The sequence below is a fragment of the Temnothorax nylanderi genome, unplaced genomic scaffold, assembly GCF_030848795.1.
Source record: "Temnothorax nylanderi isolate EJ_2023f unplaced genomic scaffold, tnyl_v1.0 TNYL_tig0096_pilon, whole genome shotgun sequence".
In the NCBI taxonomy this organism is placed as follows: domain Eukaryota; kingdom Metazoa; phylum Arthropoda; class Insecta; order Hymenoptera; family Formicidae; genus Temnothorax; species Temnothorax nylanderi.
This window is the reverse complement of record NW_027249158.1, coordinates 181936-206128: the sequence shown is the minus strand read 5'-3', so window position 1 is coordinate 206128 and position 24193 is coordinate 181936. Positions and strand designations below refer to the sequence as shown.

General features: G+C 41.7%; 1 protein-coding gene across 2 annotated transcripts in view; it reads right to left on the bottom strand.

The window, feature by feature from the left end:
• Tfap-2 (transcription factor AP-2) overlaps positions 1–24193 on the bottom strand; it is a 204889-nt gene that overhangs the window by 99557 nt on the left and 81139 nt on the right. Inside the window, exon 2 of one of the 2 annotated variants that reach the window (XM_071711213.1) lies at positions 14478–14597. The exons of the other annotated variant lie outside the window; for it this stretch is intronic. Coding sequence (XP_071567314.1) covers positions 14478–14540 — 63 coding nt within the window. The 5' untranslated portion in view covers positions 14541–14597. The remainder of the gene's footprint in view (positions 1–14477; positions 14598–24193) is intronic. 2 annotated transcript variants of the gene reach the window in all.

Genomic DNA, 24193 nt, shown 5'->3' with positions numbered 1-24193 from the left:
TATATTTAATAAATTTTTTCGCTGAACACACATAAATATATTACATCATAATTTTATTCACGTTAGCGGTAGATTTATTTATTTATCGCTGATGTAGAAGAAACTTTACTCTTACTGAAAGCAAATCGCGCGAAGAGGTCGAAGTGGAATGCATTTTCTTTGTAATGTAATTCTTCGAGCGCCGATATCCTGCGTTGCAAGTAATATGAGTATTTCGCAAGTAGCACACCACACGAAGTTCATAAATCTCATATCATCAGGCCGGATGGATTAATTATCGGGCTGCGGCGTTCGAGTGCCAGAGATCATCAAGGATCAGTGGTCACGCCATTAAGTGCAAATCAACACTCGTTGATTGCATCTCGCATCCCTCTCCCCCTTCCTCTCGTGCTTCCTATAATGATGTGCCATCGCCGGTATTGCCTGCCCGTAAGTCCCGATGCGTTCTTATAATTGGAGGTAGTCGGTATCCTCGTAAAAGTTCTCCACGGTGGGAATTTAAGTAAATTAGTTTTGTACTTTCCGTCCTCTTTATGCACGCAACGAGAAGCGGAACGTTCACATTCGCTCGATCCGTTCGGGTATATGAATTAATTGAAAATTATGCGGCTCTTCGTTATATTTAACAGCGCGTGAGTATGATAACGTCAAAAACGATTGCGCGCCCTCGTTTTACGCGCAATAATACGAGTTAACTTATTCAGCGTTATTAACGTGAAATACTCCTTAAGTGATCTGATGGAAAGACGTGATAATTGCCGCAGTGTACTTCGATTTAGCGGTTTATTCTTAGATCCTAAATGTTCCAGAAGAAACTGTTAATAATTTTATACACAAACATATGGCACAGGCGTGTCATATGTTTATGTATGTTCCAGTATGTTATGAACGTTCCAGTATGGATGTCGAGTCAAATTGCTGAAATCATACGCGGAAAACACGTAAGCCAATTCGAGCTGGTTTCCGGTTCGAAGGAATTTCGTGCTCGTCGCGCGATGTGAATGTCATTACGTCAAATCCGGTTCTTGCGCACCCTCGAACCTGCCGAGCAGGCGGGTGAGCACGTAAACGCGCGAAATTTTATTTTCAATCCGCGAACGCTCGTAAAAACACAGTTCCAACCGTGAAATCGTTTTCAACTTAAATATTCCGTAGAGGTACCTTTAAGAATTAATTATTACCGAAAAGACATGATTATAGCGTCGTCGAATGTTAGAATGAGAGCGTCATCATTCCTCCAGCGAGGAATAATTTAATTTAAATAATTCTTTTAATTTAAATAATTCTGTTTTGCGGATTTAAGAATATCGATTTAAGAATGAGATTAAGATCTTATGCGTCGATACGAAGCATGCTCGAATGTAGACGAGATTTTACCGCTTGACGTAAATACTCGGCATGTAACGTTCGCTGCGTAACATCGCCAGATCATAATTACACGACAAGATTTAATCGAAGCGTTCCGGGCTAATTAAAAATTCCTCGCTCCGCGCGCGGTCTCTATCAATAAAGAGATAACATCGCTGCGGTAACGGTAGAAAATGTCTTTGCCCTTATCGCGACGCGCGCGGAAAAAAAGGTCCGAGGAAGAAAAGGTGCTTGCGTCCAGTATCTGCAAATCTCTCTTTCTCTCTCTTTCTCTCTGTCCGGCACGACGTTAGTCGCCGATGCGACTAACAATTGGCCATTCTTCGGTGCATCGGTACGCCAGTAAGGGGTGCAACTCAATCCACGTTGAGTTGGCCATTGTACGCACCGAAGAATCCGCCGTGAGGTACGAAGAGAGGGAGCCCTTTCCTTCCTAGATAGGGAACACAATGCAACGAGGGGTCCCGAGATATAGGTTCGTGTAATCTGTACGACTACGATATACATATACAAGCCGATACGTCATGTGTATCTATGTATACGGGATGTATCCCAAAGCTAACGTCGTTTATCTCGAATAACGCGCCCGTAGGTGCTTTAGTTTAAAAAAAAAAAAATGATTTGTCAACGAAAGGATGACATTTACGATACATTATATACGTGCGATGTACGTTTTTGCATAATAAATAAAAAATCCAATCAAGATTTAGAAAGCGCAGTTCGAAACTACGTACAATTTGCGTATATAAGCTTAGAATTAATTTTCGTCATTCCTCATATGCGACCTGTAAGATGATTTTCATGATTTTCCGATACTAATTTTTCGAAAAGATTTCTCTTTCGCGGTTCGAGAACAAAGGAACGACCACCTGGTTTAGACGCAGAGAAAGAAGTACAGAACTTAATTCCCGTGCGATAATTAATGTACTTCGCTTGAACGAAGATGTATGGAGAGAAAGACGCTAGATCGACGTATATGTATAATTGCTCTTATCGTTCCGTCTTGCGAGACGCGCGATGCACAGTGAATTGCCTCATTAAATGTTTTGCCTCTTAACTTCGCATGTATCTCTCTCCGCCGATCGACCATCGTTGCCGCGCGGTCATATAAAAATTGTGATATCTCACTTCATCTGTATTAGTAACTGCGTCCGACGATAAAAGAAACGACGACGGATTACAAAGAGGTACAATAGTCACGAGAGTGATTTGCATGTTAAGCACCTTACTGCTGATGTAGTAATCGTAGATTACTAATAGCGCGCAGGCCGTGTAATGCGCTTAATCAGGAATCAATCGGATTCATTATTACAGTTTTACTGGAGAATAGCCGCTCGCAACAATTCCGAGATCCTGATCACCGATTTACTTTAATACATAATTGCATTTATAATTTATGTTAAACGTTTGCACTCGATGGATTTTTGTCACAATAGTATTTTAAATAAAATTGGATACACGAAAGTTTGAAATGTTGCAATGTATGTGGCACAACCTTTGCAAGTTAAATTAAAAATATTAATTTACGAATTCGATTTGATTCAAAGAATTAAATTAATCTCATTGATGTAATACATTCATTAACAACTTTTTCATTACTTTTAGTGGATGATGTTATAGTCTTCGTAGAAACCTAAGGTATAAGTGTAAATGAATATAAGATAAATCCACGAGAGAGAGATTAATATAAGATTATAAAATTTGATATAAAGACATGTTGTAATCTACATATTTACAATATGTTTAATTTAGAAAAAACCTATATTGTTGTTTACAATATTAGAATATACCAAAAATTTTTAATAAATATAAAAAATTCTTACTAAATCTTAAAGAAGAAATAAAGATTAATAAGAATTTATATGTGAAATAACGTGCGATGTACTTTTGAGTGAAAAAATATTTGTATTTATGTTGCAACACCGTAAACGTACTGTATCAAAACCCGAAAGAAATATCCGCGTCTATTTTATCAATGTAAGAATAAGTATATTATAAATCGAAAGTCTCGCGCGCGTTGATGTCTCCTTATAATATAATCGATAAAGATAGCTTCGACTACTACTACGCCGCATCGCTGCAGCAGATGCTGGAGTCACCTGCTGGGAAATATCTGGATGCATAATATCTCTTGTTACCGTTGAATCTTCCTATACTGTACAGAGACCTCGCTTACCGACTATATTACCGACTACTAAGGATCATTCGGTAAGTTTCGGAAAGATCGACGTGAAGATATAGAGTTCTTCTATTATCTTCAACGTCTGAATTATCTAGCGGGCGGATGGATAGTGGATACTGGATACAGCATTTATCCGGAAATAAGAAATGTACTCAAAAATAATAATTACTAAAATTAATCAAACATTTTTATCCTATATATATAAATGTCTCATGAAGCTGAAAGTTAAATATAACACTATAATTTTGAAAGGAAAAGTTTTTCATGAGATCGTTAGAGTGATATTTGGAAAAAAATATGTGTTTCTTCCTTATATCATACTTATATCTTCTTTTTCTGCTTTAATTAGAATGTTAATGAATTTTTAATGTTTTAGTTAGTATATACTATCTTTATAACTTTATAAGGAATCAGGTCATTATATTGAAGTTCACCGCGCTTCCCTCATAAATGAAACTCACTAGAGAAAATCGACTTTCCAACGAGAACTGGATATCTATCATGTGAGAACCGGTTCGAGCTTTCCCAGTGTTTTATCGTCATCTCAAACCGGATCTATGATTTAATATCGTTTCCGAGAACTTTACTATGACTCCGACCATTATGGAAGACATCGCGGGAAATCGCAACTACATGTACGATGATGCGCATTATCTCGTCATTTATCTTTGGATTAATAAATAATTTTAGAGAAAGCTGTATTTCAGTGACTACGCTGAGATATATAGCAAATATAGTAAAATATCTCTCATTTCCTTTCACGTTACTTTCACATTTGTGTAACTTCGTAATTTTTTTTCTTATCATTGAAAACAAACGAGTTAATATTAAAACCGTAACATTTAACATTAAAACGGATTGAAGCAATATACATTCAGGTATCTCCTTACCATTTCAGATAATTTGAAACAAGGTTTCAAGATGATGCTGTACTCTTGCGTGAGAGTAAAAACGTGATTTAGTGTAGTTGTAATATACGCAAGAACTAATGCTAGACATAGCAAAAAATGTCAAGTTCCTGTTTTCTCTATGTGTCTGCATGCATGACAAGAAAAAAGAAAATTACATACGACGGTTAATGTAGACATTGTAGACTATTATAGCGAGCGATGCTTTCCGCGGTAACGCTTTTGCTTTAAGTAATATAATTTTAGTTTACCAATGTAAACAGTTAAACTTACATTTGTGAGATGTTATTATATCGATTTGAAATTAACCCGACATTTTTAACCTTGTCTGCTAAATCAGGACCACAGAAAGAATACGTATCAAAAGTGTAAATGTTTAATAAACTTTCAAAATAACTTGCAAAATCTGTACGTTCTATCTTATGTTCTATTAAAGATAGTTCATAAAATGTATATTTTTTACGAAAATCCGAAAAATAACAAAATATTTATAACAAATTTTAGTTTTCTTAATTTGTATACATCCAAGGATAATAAGATATGACTGACGATGTATAATTTTCGTATTATAAATTAATAAATTAATGTTATAAATTTATATAAAAATAAATATTCTTTTATAATATATTTTGCATGATCACAAATCAACATAAATAATTAAAAGAGAGACCGTTTAACAGGCCACGAAGGAATAAGATCGTCACGATAATCAGATTCATCTCGATTCGATTTGGACTGTTCGATTTGATTAGCATCGAGCGGAGTGGCACTCGTAATTTTGTTATTTCGGGCAGAATATAAATCGACGAGAATTCGAAGCGCGTGTTAGATGCCGTCAAGGTTGCGGAATGCCACATTACCTCACTTAAATCTATAGAAGTTGTAGGCCATGAAGTCGCAATAACCTATAATTTGTGGTTATTAAGCAAAATGAATGAGCCGTTCGATCCTGCGCGAACGGGCTCTTATAAAGACTTTTGTTAATGATTGTTGCGCGCAGATCTTTCGAAACCGCTTAATGCGCTCCTCACGAGAGCCTCGCTTTGTAGCGTGCCGTAATTACTATTATTTCTGTCTTTCTGTCTATCAATCGCTATGATCTCTCGATAACTTGCGATAAAGACGAAAAAATTGTGCACACGTGGCAGAAGAGTTTAAGTTAGTATTTGTCAGAAATTATGTATTCCTGGGGAATATCACATTTTCAATCCAAACTCTGTAAATTTATCATTATCTTTTCTGTTAAAGATCAATAATAATTAAAAATATATTAGTGTCACGATCGCCTCGTACATTTAGTAAAATAATGTTTATTTTATATCTGTACTAGATACAATCTTCATTTGAAAAAGAAAAAGAAACACAAGATCAATCAGCGGTAATCAAATGCAATAACCAACATCTTAATAAAAAAAATGTTCTTTAATAATGTCCACGTTCGCACGACAAATAAGACAAGTTGTTCGATCTCCGACACTTCCAACACGCAACGTTTTAAAAAAGAGAAAAATAAAAAAAATTGTTTTATTTGTGCACATTTGAAAATTGAAATGGACGATAACTAAAAATGTAACTATCACTCTAGCGATAATAAAGAAAGAATATTATTCGTGAAAAACAAATGAAACGTATTTGCCTGTAGGAAATACTCTCGAGTCCCAATGGAGTGTGTTCTCGGTCTCATGGCGTGTTCGTACCAATTCGTATAAACAGACGCGGATCGCGAGGAGGCGCACGAATGCCCGAAAGTGGCCCGCCGCCCGCGGTTTTTCGACCTTTCGGAACGTGTAATTACGCAAATTCCGCATCCATCTCAATTAGCAAGTGCGCGCAAGGCGAAAGCAACGACGCGCGTGTAGAAGAGCCTGGGCTGTCACCTTCGCGAGTGAGGCCGCCGCGCCGCGCCGCAGCGAACGACCACCACGCGTCTGCTCGCGACAGAAGCTAAAGGTTTTCCGTTTCTCACGTGGAGAGGCAGAAAATGCCAGGAGTATCTGGCAAGCTGATCGTTAATTCGATTTAGCGCGGCAGTCGCTGCCATTACGATCGTGCAGAAAACTCTTTTTGCGATACGCCATCGATTCGTCATTATTCATTTTCTTGGGAGGAAATAATTTTGCCGACGATGATTTCAATAATATGGGATTGCTCGTCGATATTTCATTGGCGTGACTTGTTTAAATATAATTGATTAATTCTCCATTCTAATCTCTAATCGACGATATTGTATCGACAAATCGATAACTGTGTTTGATTTCGTATACTTATATATTTATATTTTTTATTTCTTACATATATAATTTATATGTATATTTTATATATATTATATACAAAAATATATATTTATATCCTATTTCGAATTTCCTATTTATAAGTTTTAATAATTTATGATTCTGCCGATTCTGCGAAATAGTAACTTTAGCACGTTTCGTTAATCTATCGCTTTGACGCTTGAGTGCAAATAATTAAATCACGTTACGTACACTGAAAATTTAATCGCTCGGAGCTGTGGCAGTTCACGCAACAGAATAAATATAAATCGGTTAAATATTTATTTATAGGCCGTTATCTGATCGCCTTTTTAGTAAATTGAAATGGATTTCATCAATGATTTAAATGTCACTTCAAGATCGATGATTTTGATTTTGATCTCTTTGTTCTGCCAAGATACTATTGTAATCAAATATTCGTTATTTTATTACTCATTCACTTGTTGTTGGCGACTGTAAAAATATCAGAATGAAATATAGCTGGACAACTATAGCGTCAACAGCAAAAATAAATAACAATACGTTGCTTGCTGATCAAGAGTTAATAGCAATTAGAGAAATAGAAACGATTTGAGATGTCCACGATTTTACGATTCGACGGTCGGTTTCCGGACGTACTCATTTGAATTACGCGACGCCTCTGCACATTCCTACGGGCTCATCAACGTCGGGCACCGCGAATTTCGAAACGTTGAGTCGAGTCGAGTCGAGTCGAGTCGAGTCGCGGGGGTGCGTCGCCGCGCGCGGAGTACGAAAGCGATCGTTAATAATGCGGTTTATCCGGAGTGAGCCGGCATCGGCGACTCTCGCGAGGTAGGGAGGTTGAGAACCCGAAGGTGGCTCGTGCTCGAGGATGACCTCTGACCGTGAAGACCGAAGAGTGAGACGAGGCCATGCCTGGGCACGCGAGGCCCAAGACTTCGCCCCGAGGCACGCGCAGGCTTCACTCCCTCCTCGTTCGCGTCCCTCTCCGCCCCTTCATCCTCTTTTTCCCCCTTGTTCTCCTCCCTCGAGAGGGAGGAGGGGACCCTCGCGCCCTTCCGCCCTTCTCGCTCGCTCTCGCCACGTAATTCTGCGCGATTGGCTGGTGTCATGCCCGCGCGCAGCTCTCTCTGCCTGTACGCCGCATGATGTACCGCGTTAAGTGGCGGACGGAGAGACGAACAGTGGTTGTGCTTTGCATCCACTTTGCTTTCCTACTCCCCTCGTCGCTCCCCTGGCTGGAACGACCAGGATCTGCCTATGATCTTTAATGCAGGGTCGGCAACGTCGGCGGGGCCGTACGTCGGAGTTGCTTGACGCGCCTCGTCCGAGAGATCACGGCCGAAACGCATATTACGCTCATATTAGATTATTACCGAAGCTCTTCGCTGTGTTCTTCTGCACGCGAAGCTGTCGCGATCTTATGACCGGAGATAGCAGTTCCTTGGAATCTTGCGTTTCAATCTGACTCGAGATTCGGCAATCTCGGTCCTCCGAATTTAGAACTGTCACTGTGAATCATTAATTCCTCCAATCTGAACCGTCGTCAAATTTGTAATGGATATATCATAAAATCTTAATACGTCACTATTTCTTCGAACATTTGAAATTTCTCGTTATTTGAATAATTAAACCTTCCTCGCTCTCTGAGATGCCCAGATGCTTAGATGGGCCGTACAAGCGTATATAAAATATGCAGAAAAATTCGCAAAATAACTGCCCCGAGCGCCACACTCGCGTCTTGACGTTATTTAATAATACAGCAATAATACTAATGTAGCCTGGCGTGTCCGTATACATACACGTTCTCGTACACACGCACACGCGTGCCCACAAGCGGGTCCAAGTGGATATCAAGGTGAAGGATGCACACGCCAGGTATATATCCACAACGAACTTTCGAAGGGGGCGGTGTGAAGGGCGTAGCCCGCTAATTATAATTATACCACGAGAGTATTAGCAGCGTGAAATGCAACGTAAATTCTGGTGAAATACTCGCCGCCCCTCGGGGTCCCGGACGGCTCGTTTGCCAGCGAGAGCGCTTTGTTTCACGGCCGTACGAGTCGGAGATCGACTCTTGCACTGTCGCAGCAGCGTGTACACAAACGGTCGCAAACGCCTCACAAAGCCGGGCCGTTTCGCTAAAGGAGAAACAAGGACGAGCCGCGGCTTTTCCTTTACCCGGACGCCGCGCTGCGCTCTGCAGTCTCTGCCGTGCTGTGCTGCAATTCGTTTTTGTCGCGGAAAAACATTAATGAGCACATGTGAATGCGCATCAACGGGTTTGCCATCCAGAAAGAATTTTGCGCGGTTATACTTGTTTTCCCCTTAATTAACCCGATAATTCGCAAGGTGTAATTTGCACCACGGTAAGCTAAAAGTTGCACTATCTCTGCACATTCTTCTACAATTCACCGAAATTATTAATAAGATATTTGCTTGCTGGTTAATTAAAGTGATTGAATTATTGTCGAAATATTACGCGTACATTGTGGACCGATGTCGAATACGAGAGAAATAATTGTGTGGTCGTAAAAATAATAATTTATGAATAAAAAATAATAATATGTATTTTTTACGAATACATTTATTATGAAAAAAAGGTTTATTCCCAGAATTATTAATATTGATAATTAAATCCAATCCATCGTTATCAATTAATATTAATTTGAATTATATCGATTATTCAATTTTCGTAGCTCGCAATCGGACACAATTAATTGATAAAGTTCGAAAGTATCGCGGAACATTGTGGCTATTTGCTTGCCCGGAAATGCGATACAAGTAACGTTATCTCGTGTTATTTAGTGCGTGCTTTGAACACTAATAGTAAACATTAGCAATATATTGGAATTAATACGCACACACATAAATCATTTCCATCTATTTTATTCTGTGTTGCAACTGCAGATTCTTGTATGTTTATCTTTGGAATTTGCAAACTTAAATGAAGCTATTCACACAAACTTTGTAGTTTTTACATTTGTTTAATTTAAAAAAATCCATAAGAAAAATTAAATTGCTTTAAGGCCGGTTCAGAATCCGTTCTTATTTCAAGATCGTTTTAAGTAAAGTTTTAAGATGCTAATACGGCTCTGTGATTGGTTTATGACATGTTATTCGATTTCAGGAAAGTCTTATATGAACATTTAAAAGTGATCTTTCAAACTTGAGATTTCGAGATAAACTAGGTTCTTTAGTTAACGATTCAAAAATCTCTCTACAGCACCGATAGCGCTTATAATTTGTCTAATTTGTGAGTAGCACATTCTTAATAAACAATAGGTAAAATATTCAAATCGTTGTACATGATCTGTTGTCTCGACGCAACGTTCCATTTCTTTATTTGCCCTTAAAACACCGCATTTTGAACTAATTAATAACAATAATTATACACGTGAATCATTTGAATAGAGACTGCTTTGGTAAATTATGGCACACACACGCATTCGTATTTGTCAGTGACGATTTGTTATTGTTATAGCACGCAGTGACGGCGGTGGCGGCGCGACGCGATGGTTAGGCGTCGCGTTTCGAGTCGCGGTCGGGACGGGGAGGCGGGCGGATTCTTCTAGTGCACTAATAACATAGTGGCGACCTGATAATTAATAATGAAACTCGTGGGGGAGAACCAGGGCCGGCCCCGTTACGTTGAAAGGATCGCGGCGGAGTGGGTGGGACTTCCCCTTATATCTCGTAATTGCAAGGTGTGGACGCGCTGTTTTACGTGCGATTCGCCCGAGCCGCGGCGAATGGTGGATGCAAAGCTGAGGAACTAGAGGAACGACAGAAGGAACGATCGAACCGGTGCGGCGGCGAACGGGGAATGGTTAGCAGAGATATACCCGCGTGCAGCAAACTGAAACTGTGGCTTGGCCATTCATTAGCGTGCTGGAACGCGGCGTGGTTACGCCTCGCCGCGGTCGGGGACGCGACGTCCAAGGCACGCTCGCTGATGATCTAATCTGAAAGCGCGATCTTGCACGCGACTCGAAATTTCTCGCGTTACCCTTGCGCGGACCTTTCTTTCTTTTTTGGCTCAATCCTTTTTTAACTGCGTGCACTTTATAATTGAATATCGTCCGACGGGACAGTCGCTTATATGCGGATCTCCATGATCAAACATGTAAATACGCTTCTTGCAAACGAGAGACTACTTTTTCAGAGTCTATATGACTTCCATAGATTGAAGCGTTGAATAAATCTCGCTGATAAAATCGGCTAATAGCCAGGGAAATTTGCTTAAAAAGGGGAGAGGTGTAATCTTTGCATTTGTTACAAAAATATATATATATCTATATATATGTATATATATATATATATATACATTGTTAGATAGTAAAAGGCTTGTAAATTATATTTCAGTGATTTTATAATGCGAAAGAAATGATTAAAGGAAAACGTATACTTATTGAGATTTATAACATGATATATTAGATTTTATTTTCTTTTAATAATGTCAATGTATCCTGTATCCTGAGCAGATACATCATTAGAATGGTAGAGAATTGCGAGACCTATTAAAATATAATTTAAAGTTGTCATTTCTCGACGTTTCCCATGCTAATCGAATAAAAACATTGTCGTTTCCTCCAAGATTAGATTCGTTCTTCAGAGGAAAGAGCTCGAAGCGAAATACCGTCCGCTCAAGTTTCATAAAAATTAAGTGAGGAATAACCATTATAATATTACTCATAACAATCGAAAAGAATGAATAAACATAAAAAAATGCTCACAATTGAGGTAAAGATTGTATGCAGATAATATCAGGCGTGTCTAACATTCTTAAAATATTAGGGTGGAGGAATCTTGCCTATGTAAAACGTGCACTTCGATTTAAATACATTCGCGAGCCGAAGAAAGAATGAAGCGGAAAGGACGATCCGCCGTGGGTGATAACGCCTTGTTTGCTTTGAAAATTAAAATCGACTGCATGATTGTTTTGAAACGAAACAATCTCTCTTGCGGAGACGAACACGAACGAGACAGAAACTAGAAACGAAGGAGGAAGCAAGCGCGACCAATTTATTATCAAAAAAAATATATGTATAAAGGGCCCGCTCGAAATCTCGGCGAAATCCGCAAGTTTGCTGGTTACGAAGCGATGAAAAATCCCTTCGCTGCATAATTAACGATCCGCGCGTCATTCCGTGAAAATTGGACGTCAAAATTCATGCGGCTGCATTGGATCGGCACTTTTGTGCTGCCCGTTTTGTAATAACCGATTGGCATACGGGGGGTATATTGGTTAGCCCCTCGCTGGGTGAATGAAACTAATATAATAACGATCATTTGTATTGCGAATCACACGACGTCCTGGCGCGCAGATCGACAATTCATCTTCCTAATGTAGCGTAACGCAACGCGTCAATACGCGATTTACACCAAGGATTTATACCAACGATTTGAGCCTAATACAATTTCGACGAGAAGTCTTACTTTAAAAACACGAGGCGAAAATGTACTCTATGCTAGTTTTTGTCGCGAATGAACGATATAAGAAGCGAATCTTACCGTAATACTTTATGCTTTAGATATTCTTGGGATTTCCGCCTTGAAATCGCTCTTTCCGAAATAAAATGCGGGATGAAGCGGAAAGTCGGAGCGTTAGTATAACGATTTTTTTTTACCCGAGCTCTCGCCGTCCTATCTTTCCTTTATTCCATCGTCACTCTCCGTCGGTGACTTCCTCGCTTTTTTTCTATTCTCTCTTTTACTCCCATCGCGCGAATCCTTCTTCTTACGCTCTTTTTTCCCCCTTCCTCCACCCACTCTCTTTTTTTTTACCCCGACATCGTTTCTACCGTCGACGAGCTTGGACTTTGCCGGGGACTAAAACGAGACTTCAACACAAATAAGATAATTTCCATTATAAACTCGGGGGTAGGGTAAGTAAACGACGAGGAGTTATTTACTTGTCTCGGAAAGAGGGGAGAAAGGGAACAAAGTAATAACAATGGAATGAGAATAAGAAGGAAGGTTCGGATCCGCCGCCGGTGCGGTACCAAGTTTGAAGTCGCGTAGGCGCATTAAAGGGGGGCTCGCGCCGCGTTATTACCCAAAGCAAATGGCCTCCGCCGTCAACGTTTCTCCTCCGATTCCGCGAGAAAACCGGAATACGCGTTCGCGGCCATCGAAGTTCCCAACGTCGTTAAGCGCCATGCGATACGTTCCACGTATCAATTCATCGCGGTGGCGTTCACGCGTTCGTTCGCGACGACGACAATCCGAGGACACGAGATCACCCGAAAGGTTCGTACCTTTCTATCAATCTCGCATCCGCGTTACACATCACAAATCGTAGACCAGAAAAGGAGGAGCAGATGGAGGGAATCGCTGTTTACGTCGGGACGCGTATAAAAACTCGTTCTCGATTTTCGACGAAACATACGAGACGTTGTTTGTCGCGCGTTTGTTTTAAAACGCCGTTTAGTAATTAACCCTTTCGCGGCTCGGTATACCGTTTTCGCGCTTCCGACAACTGCCCAGCAATTTCCGTTGTTGTTATAACATCAGATCTATGTTATTTCTTTATAAATCAGTCCAGAGAGTTCGAAGAGAGCTTGAATTCACGCGAGAGAATAATATAATCGATACGTCTAGACGTACTAAACTTTGTAGCGCGAGTTCGTACGTAAGTTCGCGCTCTTCCGCCACGATTTTGCAGATTTCCCATAAGAACACACACACGCCTAGAAATACATTTAAACCAATACGCACCGGTTCTCATCCCCGCTTCCCATTTGGTAATGCTTCTCGCGAAACGATATTCGAGCTATTTTTCGTTATCGTCATATCATTTAAGTATAAGATCGAAATTTGCGTTATCGGTGGTTTAAAATTAACGAAGGATTGAAATCTTATAATTCACGTCATATCTCACGAATTCTAAAAAGATTTAACGTCGGTAATCTCGAAGCTATTATGTCAATGTTGTTCGATCCACTACTGCGACAAGTTTCAAAAAATAATTTTATGAACAATTATGATGCTGTTATATATCAAAAGAATAATTGAGTCATACATTACCTGAGCGCGTTGCAACTTGTGAAAATAGCTCAATTGCGCCATTTCTTTTGACAGTATAAAATACTTGCTATACAATTACGAATTGACGGTGATATTAATTGGTGGCGACTTTTCAAGAAACCAAATGTTTGTGTGCGCAAGAGGCGCGGTTTTTCGAGAGCTATAACGAGCTATAAAATTAACGTATCATCGTGAGTCATTAAAAATACAAAAGGTGCTTCCATTACCCCGGTCATTCGCTGGTAATTAAATAATTTACATTTCCGGCATGATTAAAAAAGTTTCGATGTGTGAGCAGAGAGTTTTCTGATAACAGAAACTCTGGCATCGTCGGACGCGTAAAAATATATCGCTACGCATTTCAGGGGAAATCTCGATAAAATTACGAAGGCCCGATACGCCAAGCCGGTAGCAACGCTTTGAAACACTTGACAGACTATTAATTGAATAAAAACGAACGCCCGCGCAAATATCGTCGATATGAGTATCCTTTGTATCACGTGCGGTTTATCGGCATTCGGCGTTTGGCACGCCACGCGGACAGGGAGGGTGGGGGGAGACGGCGACGAAGACGTCAAAGAGCGTCGAAACCAGCGGAATATATCGACGCGGAGCGCCAAGTATTTCATGCATCCGCAGAAGAAGGGTCATCAGGCGCGCATTTGCGCGACTTGCACGTGAGTGCCTGATGCGATTGCGGCAACGACCCGCGTCCTTACGTAAATGCGACGCACTCACCCAAGATGCGCCGCAGTCGCCGCCTCCGAGGGTCTGAAAGGCCGGCATGCATCTGAACGTCATTCTGAGTTCTACCGCCGAATTATTATCCAAAGGTCGATTGCGGTTCCCCGGTCACAACTTACCTAGAACAAAGCGAAACACTTAGTTAGCGATCAAATAGCTCTTGCTAATCAGTACTATCGTATAGTACAATCTCATATAAGTTACAATCGAGAGAAAATAGTTTGTCTTCAGCTTTAAAATTCTCGTTTCTCTTCTTTTATCGCGAGATACTACTGGCCCTATCCTTCGCGCCAGAGAAATTGTTCCATATATTACGACGCATATATAACGCGTATGCGATGCTTCTTCACGTTTCCGATCCTTTCAAGACCCTACAAGACGCGTAATCCACATCCCACGAGACGCGTCGCTCGCCGATTATCTCCTGGCGTGGCAAATCTGCATAACCCCGGGATGCAGATGCCTCAGAATACACGTACGTATAATCGCGGAGCGAAGAGTATCTGCCAGAGTATCGGCGCGACCGCCCTTCGCGATTGCGTTCGCAGATAGCGAAAAGATCTCGACGATAAGCGAGGGGTGCGTCGTGGAAGGGCGCGCGACGATTATCCGAGGCTCATTAGGCGCGCGAACGCGCGTGTCCTTTGAGCGAGCGCCCTTGCATTTACGAAGTAAATTGAGATTATTGCGGGACATTACGAGCGGCTGCGATCATTGGCGATATAATACCTCGTTCAGTGGCACGCGATATATTACCGTCGCGCAAGAAATTGTAGAGCTTGCGCGTTTTACTGGATCTCTGATTTCCTTGTATTAACGTGCATTTTTTTTCACACGTTAACAATACAAATAAACCGTGGAAAATAAGCCCAAAAAGTGGTGATTGCTTTTGATAGGCGAAATATACCAATAGTTGCAATACTGTGTTATTATAATTTTGTGTTATTATATGAGTATTTAACATTGGAGAATTTTGACGAGCATTAAATAATGTGAGATGTGTGATATTATCATAATTTTACTTTAACAGTTTAATTCAAAAGTTTAGCGTTGTTGAGCGGTGATATTTTTGACGTTGGGAATTAAAAGTGAAACAATGCCGAGTCGATTTGAATGAATGAAAAAAAATCCGAGGATCAAAAAAACATAAATTCCGAAACGTTCGACATTGTCTGGGACGATTCGTATCCACGCATCATCGTTCATCGATAAAACGATGACATCGATTCGCGATTCCGCCATCGACCGTTTGAAATGTCAGTAATCCAGGAGCAATCGAGATCCGGCGGGAGACCACGACGCGTTTCGCGCGGTCAGGAATTCCAAAAATCCGGCCACAGACTGTTGCGTAAGCGGAGCTCGCCCCCCCGCCCCTTTCGAAGGGGTTATTAGGCCGAGCGCAGCGCATTCTTTCGCGCGTCCGAATAAAACCACGAGGAATACCCGAAGGAACCAAAAGAATGAAAAGGAGATGTAAAAGAAGAAAAAGAAGAAGAAGAAGAGGAGGATGTCGACAGAGAGGAGGATAGGCCTGGGTGAGCCTATGGGAGGAAGTAGAGGAGACGGTAGAAGAAGATGCGAGGCGCGCCGATGAGACTCGACAAGAGAGAGAAAAAGAGAGAGAAAAAAGAGAGCCGGGGAGGCGAATTCTATACACTCTTTTTACATTTCAACCGACAAAACTTATCCGATTTTCCTAAAACTTCTGGAGATAATATTAAGACTTCTTTTACTTTTGTGTTTGCACAATTTACTTTAATACAAAGTAAATAAGTTGCCCTAACTGTGGCGCAATTTTGGGGCAAATTAAACAACCGTTCTCGCCAAAGCAACTAGGCAAAACTCTCAGAAGTCTAAGAAATTTTCATACTTAAAGATTTATTAGAGAGCCTGTCGCGATTCCCCGTTCATTCGAACCGTCTCGCCCCGTATTTTCGCCGGAAAGCGAGGCCGAGATAAAAAAAAAGGAATATCGGGAAAGCGAATCTCCGCCCGTTTCATTGTCCGTCAATTCGTTCTCCGCGCCCGGCCCGATTTTGGCGCGGAAACCGCGAGCCCGGGCCGATGTCCCGCTCCGCGGGAATGAATAATGGATTTGAGCGCGGCCATGCCGAGTATATCCAGTTGAATATTCATAATGCATCTCTACGCCGTTCGCGCATGAGGATCCACGAATACGGTCCACGAGTTTTGGTCTCGGCGTATGTATGCGCGCGCGCGCGCTCGCTCCATCGGCGCGGAGCGGAGCGGCTGCAACGTTCTTGTATCTTGCACGCGTGGCTCGTGCGCTTGCAAGCGTAACCGAGTCGAGCCGAGACTGCCGAGAGCACGGCGCATCCGCCAACGGATCGCCGACAGTCAGAGAGACGCTTAAATTTAATTAGCGCTTTCATGTATTCAATGTCGAACACTATATGGCTGCGTTCGGGGAGCGCGCTATTAGCGCTATTGCATCATTCTATCTTTATCGCTCATCAAGTGTAGAACAAGGATAGAATAAGCAAATAGCGCTAATAGCGCGCTCCCCGAACGCAGCCTATATGAAACGGTTACGTTACTCGAAAATACGCTCGCCGTGGTGTGGCCTTCAACCACGTAGTGACTTCAAAAATTTCGTAGTTCTTGTATTCCGTCAGACATTCAAAACAATAAATGAACGTAACCTGCAAACTACGCGTCGCGATTCCCGAGTGAGATATATCTCGCATCGATTCCTGCAACACTCCCTTCTTAAAGTAGCTAAGAATTTCTTTGCTCGCTTTTTGATATACCTTCGTTTCTTTCTCTTCTTATTTTTTCATGTACCTCTCGTGCCACGTTTATGTACCGATGTCAATCTCGAGCGTCGTTGCTCCGACAACGTCGGCCGGTCGGCCGGGTGCGGGTCGGCGTACTAGCACGTATACTAGCGACTAGTGCGACTGCGAGCTTAATGTCGCGGCGAGCGCCATTCGGAATACGCGGCTACCTGCTGGAATACGAAATGAGCCGCGTTACTCGCTCCAACGAGTATCAAATGCACACGTCGAGCGCGAATGCGGAACGCCTGACACGCATGCGTGCGCGTACGCTGGACGTGCGTTTCCATCCGATTCCCGAAAATTGGCCCACCAGATTGGAACTGTCGCCTATCCCTCTTTCGCGGGAAGGGCCAACGTGCCATTTGGGAGAGGATAGAGGGAAGGGGGACGCGGGAGAGGACGCGTCCCGGGTCTCTCCTCGTCGTGCTCGCTCATCCCTCCGAATGCCTCGTTTCGCCGACGAGCACGAAGACACGAGGGTGCCGCCCCTCGTCTCCCATGTTACCGGCGACGCGACGGTGTGTAATCGTCGAAGCTATACGACGGGTTTAATCTGGGATGCGTTTGAAGTGCGGAGAATTTTTGCGCCGGCTCTCTCGGATTTAAGCCGACTGCGCCGAGAGATGGGATTTTTCAATCTAAGATTCGCATTTTCGTCGTCTCTTTCCCTCGTTCGAATGTACTTTACCGCCTACCATGTGGCGGAATAAAATCTAACTTCGGAAATATAGTTTAGAGTAAGGAAAACTACGCAACCTCGTTTTTCTAAACTCCGTGTAATTTTTATTAGTATATTACTATTTTCTGCATTTATTATGAATAAAAGTAACGAAAATTAAGAATGTATTACTTCTTAATCTGTTGATACAAACGATGTAAGAATATGCGTATAATATTAATATCTTGCAATATTACGAACCATTTTACTCAAAATATATTTTCTTCGCGTTTGAATGTATTTTATCGCGGACTTCCATGGAGCGGAATAATCTAATTCCGATGAAGGCATAATTTAAAATGAATGCAAAATACGGCGACCTTTCTTCTCTAAACTCTGTGTAATTTCACGTGTAATTTGCGTGCAATCTAATGCATGACTGTTTTCTGCATTTGTTAATAAAGTAATGAAAATTAAGAATGTTCTATTTCTTAATTTGTTGATGCAAATGATGTAAGAACACGCGTATATTGTGTCTTGTAACATTATGAACTAATTTCTACAGAGATATATGTGCTTAAAAATTTAACATGACGAGATATATTTGAAAGGGTATGTTACATCATCGCATCCCTTTGAAATACATCTTGCAATTCCGAAATTACTGTAACCTCGCCACGAGCTATGCAACGAAGATTGGAATTCATCGATTGAGATGCAAATACATACCGTTACAGCATCATCTTGACTATACGAAATAGTCAATTGTAACATATAAATTCATCTTGATGCAGTGCAGATACAATACATAGCGATATGGGACTGTGAAACAATTGTTTCTAATTTCGAATAATAATGCTATATATATGTATGTATATGTAATAATAAACCTCATATTCTGCAGTTTACTTTCCCCTTGCATTACGTAAAATGCTTATTTCATTTATTTCACTAATTATCTTACAATTAGTTATAGAAGACTTTTGACCCCATCGTCAAATGACATTTTGCAACACAAATTAAATTAAAAAACGTCTGTAATCTGTATCTACGTTTGTATTGAAGTTACTTTTTTGTATTTTATACCTCTCGCAATAACAACGACGTTTTCCTCTTATTTGCCTTATGTTTTGAATTTGATTGTAACAAATTAAATTTGTTGCACACTTTATAATTATGTCCAAAAGACCAATTAATCGCGATCAATTTTGATACTACAGAATTTCACCTGCCGATCTTCCGGATGATAGAAATTAAAGTTGTTAAAGTCTTTCCTTTTCTTTCTAGTGCAAAGTTACCCCCGTTGGTGCAATCAATTCCACGTTAAAGCACTGTGCTCGATGTAGATGCCTCGCCGTAAGCATAACGCCCCGGCAACGGTGCCGCACGCGAGCAACAACAATTAAGGAGATCGGAGTTAACCGAGTTATATCGGGGCCGAAATGAGGAGTTTTACGCCGGCAATCTTCAGCGTTATCGCCCTTTATAGGCATCGCGCGCGCGCGCGCGCGCGCGCGGGTCCGGGAGAACCGTAAGGCACAATAACATGGTCGCGTCCCGATTCCCTCCCGAGCCGTTAACGATTCCCCGTATCCCAAATTCCGAGTGCACCACCTTTTTTTATGGTCACCAGCGCCCCGACGTCCACGGCGTATACGACTGCTAACGACGTGCCATTAAATCGAGTTAACGAGGGTAGCCGCGCTATTTGCCGAGCTATTTCCTAGCCGCCGCGATCGTTTCGCCCCGCCATCGGTAAACCACAAACGGCGCGGCATTCTAAGGAAACGGCGACGTTTCCGCGGACGCTTTCGCGACGGTCACCATCCTCCATCCAGTCGGCTCGGCTGCAACGAGAGCATTGGATGTTCTGTATTTTTTTTTTCCGAGTCGCAATGTCGCGCTCCTCGCGCTAATTCACCGAAGCCCCGTGAAGCTCGATGCCGTGACCGATCCTTTCGGTCGTTAAAAACGTCTTAACGGTTCATTCTCGATAATCATCTCGGACGAATCATTTAAAGCGAGGGTTCGTCTCCAATGAAGCGAATCTTCTCGTTCAACGTGTCCTCGGAAGTGACAGCCAATATGATCTATCCTGATGACTTCTTTAAGGATTTCAATGAATTCATCACGTCTTCTCTTACCTCAAAATTAAAAATTATTATCTACGAACCAAAATTATCTGTACAATTTCATCCGCGACTGTCTTTAAACAAGACGATTGATACCGAAATCTTAATGATGCTCCGAAACCTTCAAATATATTCGTCTGTTGCGATTAAATTCATGTTATTAATGAAGGAATATTCTTACTCTGCATAAACCTACCGCAAAGCAAGCAATGTCGACAGGCATATAAATATTCAAGATCGAATAATCATTATAGCGGCGTAACCGAGCGTCACGCGGATGCAAAATTCATTTGGCGCGCAGTGTCAGTTTAGCGCGGCAAAGCATAAACCGTTCATTATCAGAATAATTCCTTCCATTCGCGCTGGCCCGGCGATTTATGAAGGCTAAGTGGACATCGTAACAAATCATAGAAAGCCACTCGATTATTTAACGATGATAATAAGCAAACGCGCATTTCACCGATATGTTTTATAGCTCGTTGATACCATCGTCGTATCGCGAGACGCTGATTTATGAGTCCGATGAAAGGGACGATTACATTCCGCCATTATACCGGGCTTCGTTTAATGCGCGGAACCCTATACCTTTTCTATTACTTATTCATTCGGTACACTACCATCCTCTTATTTCAGGCGCATAATTACAGACGGCGGGGTTATCCGATCGCAACGCCGAATTAATCTCACTTTTTCCCTTTGTATATTATATCGTCTTGCCAAGAAACGCGCAAATAAGAGCGCTTCAGACATCGCCATAAAAGTTTAATGTCTCTGTTGCTGTTGTTGTTGTTAAAAAAATATTCAAGAATATTACAGAAATATGTATTTCAGAGTGTTATATAGAAAAATTTACGGAAGGACAAAACGCTTTTGAGATTTTGGACAGCATTGACTATAGTATAATATAGGAGAAAGCTGCTAAAACAAGTCGTAACGTAATAATATTAATAATAACTTTATTGCGTATACACAAGATTGATTCATAACAAATCGGATAATTACAAAGAGTGAAAAGAGATATATATGCAAAGGGTAAGGCAATAATTATCATGTCTCTACCTGCAATAAAAACACGTTGATCAAAGCGCGTGGATAGATCATAAAACTAAAACGCGGTGAATAAAACAAAAAAATATGATACACGTGAGAAAATCTGGTAATAAGGAGAATGGATTCCTGACACTTTTTTGCTTCAATAGGAAATTAATTAAAAGCGCGCACAATCAAAAATTTATATATTCAAACCAGGATATATATCGCCAGACCGAGACTCTCGAATGTTGAAATCTTCTCGATCGCGCGGTTACACTTTCCAAAACAGATAACGAGAATAAAGTTAAGTTTACTTATCAGGTAACATCTCGTGCAACTGCTGTGTAGAAAACAAAGAGAAGGAAGAAGATCAGAATTGTTGCGTTCGAGTGCGATGCATGCTCGCGAGCGATCATGGGGTAATCTTTCCGTGATAGTTACGTTGCGCGTCGTCGTTATTGCTTTTAATTAGCGCATGATTCACGCGACCGGTGGCGCGCGTCCCGACCCCGCGTGCTGTTGCACGCGCATTAGCCCGTCGCGATTCTCTCTCGCCCGCTTATTCCGCCGTACTTTATTGCGTACGAGAGAGCGGCGACAATTTCGCCGCGGTATATTGAATATCGAATAGGCGACTGGAGTGGTTCAGCTTGTAGGAGCGTAACGCCGCGCCGCACCGGTTATACGCCCCCAAGGCGCTTCTAAATCGACCGGCTGAACTACATCGGGTGCTCCCTACTTCTGTCCGATATGGCGTGGACCTAGTTTACTTCTGGCCCGATTATTACTTGGAGTACCCCGAGCGTCGAGCGTCCGGGAGGGGGGGGGGGGATCTCCGCCTGGGGTATTGGGTTCCTAAACTTTTAAGGCAGCCTGCGATGGGGGGCAAAGGAACACATTTCCCGAAACGATGGCGCATATTACTGCTAGAGCGAAATTACACGAAGAACAATCGCGATAACAATTGTTTCGCGAATAACTTTATAGTAAGTAGATGTTATCATAAGTATCGTCATCTAAACAACGCCTTCCTTTCCCCTCTCCGCTCGTTATGCAAATCTGCCTTTCAAGCCTTTATCGATAATTTCTTAAGGCCTACTTATTAAGAAGGATTAATGTTAGAAACTGAAAAGTTATCACAAACAACGCTCTTTCTTTCCCCTAATATTTTTGCTGCGGAAAAAAAATCACAATTGCCAAAGGATAATAATAATAATAATAATATTTATTGCTAAAGTAATACAAAATCGATAAGTTTCATAGCTACAAAAAAATGAAAAAGATGTGAAATATTTTTTAATCAATTTCAAGCACCGTGCAATAATATACCCTTCGTTTTACTGTTATCCGGCCACACAAGCTTTCCACGTGCGGCGCATCACAAATAGCAATGTATGAACATCGAGATGCGATGGGGAATCGTAATCATATGTCTAAAAAAAATCAAATTCACAACGGGCTCGATAATGGCGGACAAAGGAATGGAAAAGGAAAAAAAAATAAGACGCGCAAGACCGAGATCGGTGGGATGCTCGGACGAGTTTACCGGGACCGACTCCGACTCCGACTCCTAAAGAGCGAACGCGCAACATTCCGATCCATTACAATTACCAAATAATTCCAATGTTGGCCCGTATTGAAGGAAAGGAACCCGAAATTAGGTTGATTAGAGGCTACCGTTCGTCAGGGATAGCCACTACCGGAATTTAACCAGTTATTATATAGATATGGCCGTTCTACGAGAGAGCCGTATGGGCGCGTTAAGAGAAAACGTGCCCCATGAAATTAGGTTCCCGAACGGCATGCGTTGCATGGGAAGCGTCCCAGGGCAGGTCAATAATTATGTCATAGGGAATCAAAGTTTGCACGCTGCTCACGTAATTTTACGGTTTCCCGCGCCAGTGTGCGGCGCGCAAATAGACCATCGATTCTGACTTTAATCCAATTCTGAAATCTGAGGAGTTTCCAGATTGTGTCTCGCGCGTCTCTTCTTCACGTGACACGCGAGGAAAAAGGCAGAGGCACGAACAGAGCGTTCGTTATACTCATTGTCAGAACGGGCGGAATCAACGACAAATTGTAATGGCGCTAATTTCGGCCGCGACATCAACGCTCGTAATCACCGTCGGCGGACGGTGATATTGATCCACTTGTTTGCGAAGTAATTAAATCATTTTGTTAACGGGGGTAAACGGCGAGCCGTTCTGCCGAAATTATTCGCCCCGCTGATGCTTGTGCACCCGATTATTAAAGCAAAAACGCTGAGACCGCGCGATCCACGTTAGCTATAAAGTAAATGCCGTGCGTGCGTGATTTATCTGATCGCGTGAACCACGGCCCGTGGACGAAATTCATTTTCGCTTCCCTTGTAATCGCGTACGATCCACTTCCCTGACGTGTACGCTAATGAAATAACTTCATTAACGGTACGACCTTAGTATCAACGTGTATCAACATGAAAGTTTTGCGGGGCTGAAAAGATGATAAGACGAATGTTCATCGGCTTAAAAGTCGAAGAAAAATATTTGGTAACATTTTCTCTCTGTAAGTACCTAGAGATAAGACTTCTCATTTCATCGGTTACTCGATGACGACTATCGGATGATAAAAAATACGCTCCCTTTATTTAATCGGTGTTACACTTACTTATATCGTACGCATTAAAACGCATTCGTCGGGGAAAACAATTTCTCGTGCCATGACGGCAGATATATTGAACACGATGAATGACGCGCAATTCGTTGCAGAATGCGACGGGAGTCGCGCGTCGAAATTCATCTACCGAAAAGCGTTTTATCAATGACACGAGGCAACGCGAGGATGAACGTAACGAGAAAAATAAGACAAAAGAAAGGAAACCGATACACCGGACCGTGAATAACTACTGTCTCTCCAATTTCGCTGATAATTAATGTCCGACGATATAATTTCATTAAAGACAATAGACTCGCGCGGTGTTTGTTTGAATTATGATGCCCGCGGTGATAAATCGCGCGCTTTAATAGCTACCATGCCGGAGCAATTATTGTTGTGCCAAGTTTGCTTGGTTGCGCGATGCGTTGGCTGCCCACGCAGAAAGCGAGAACA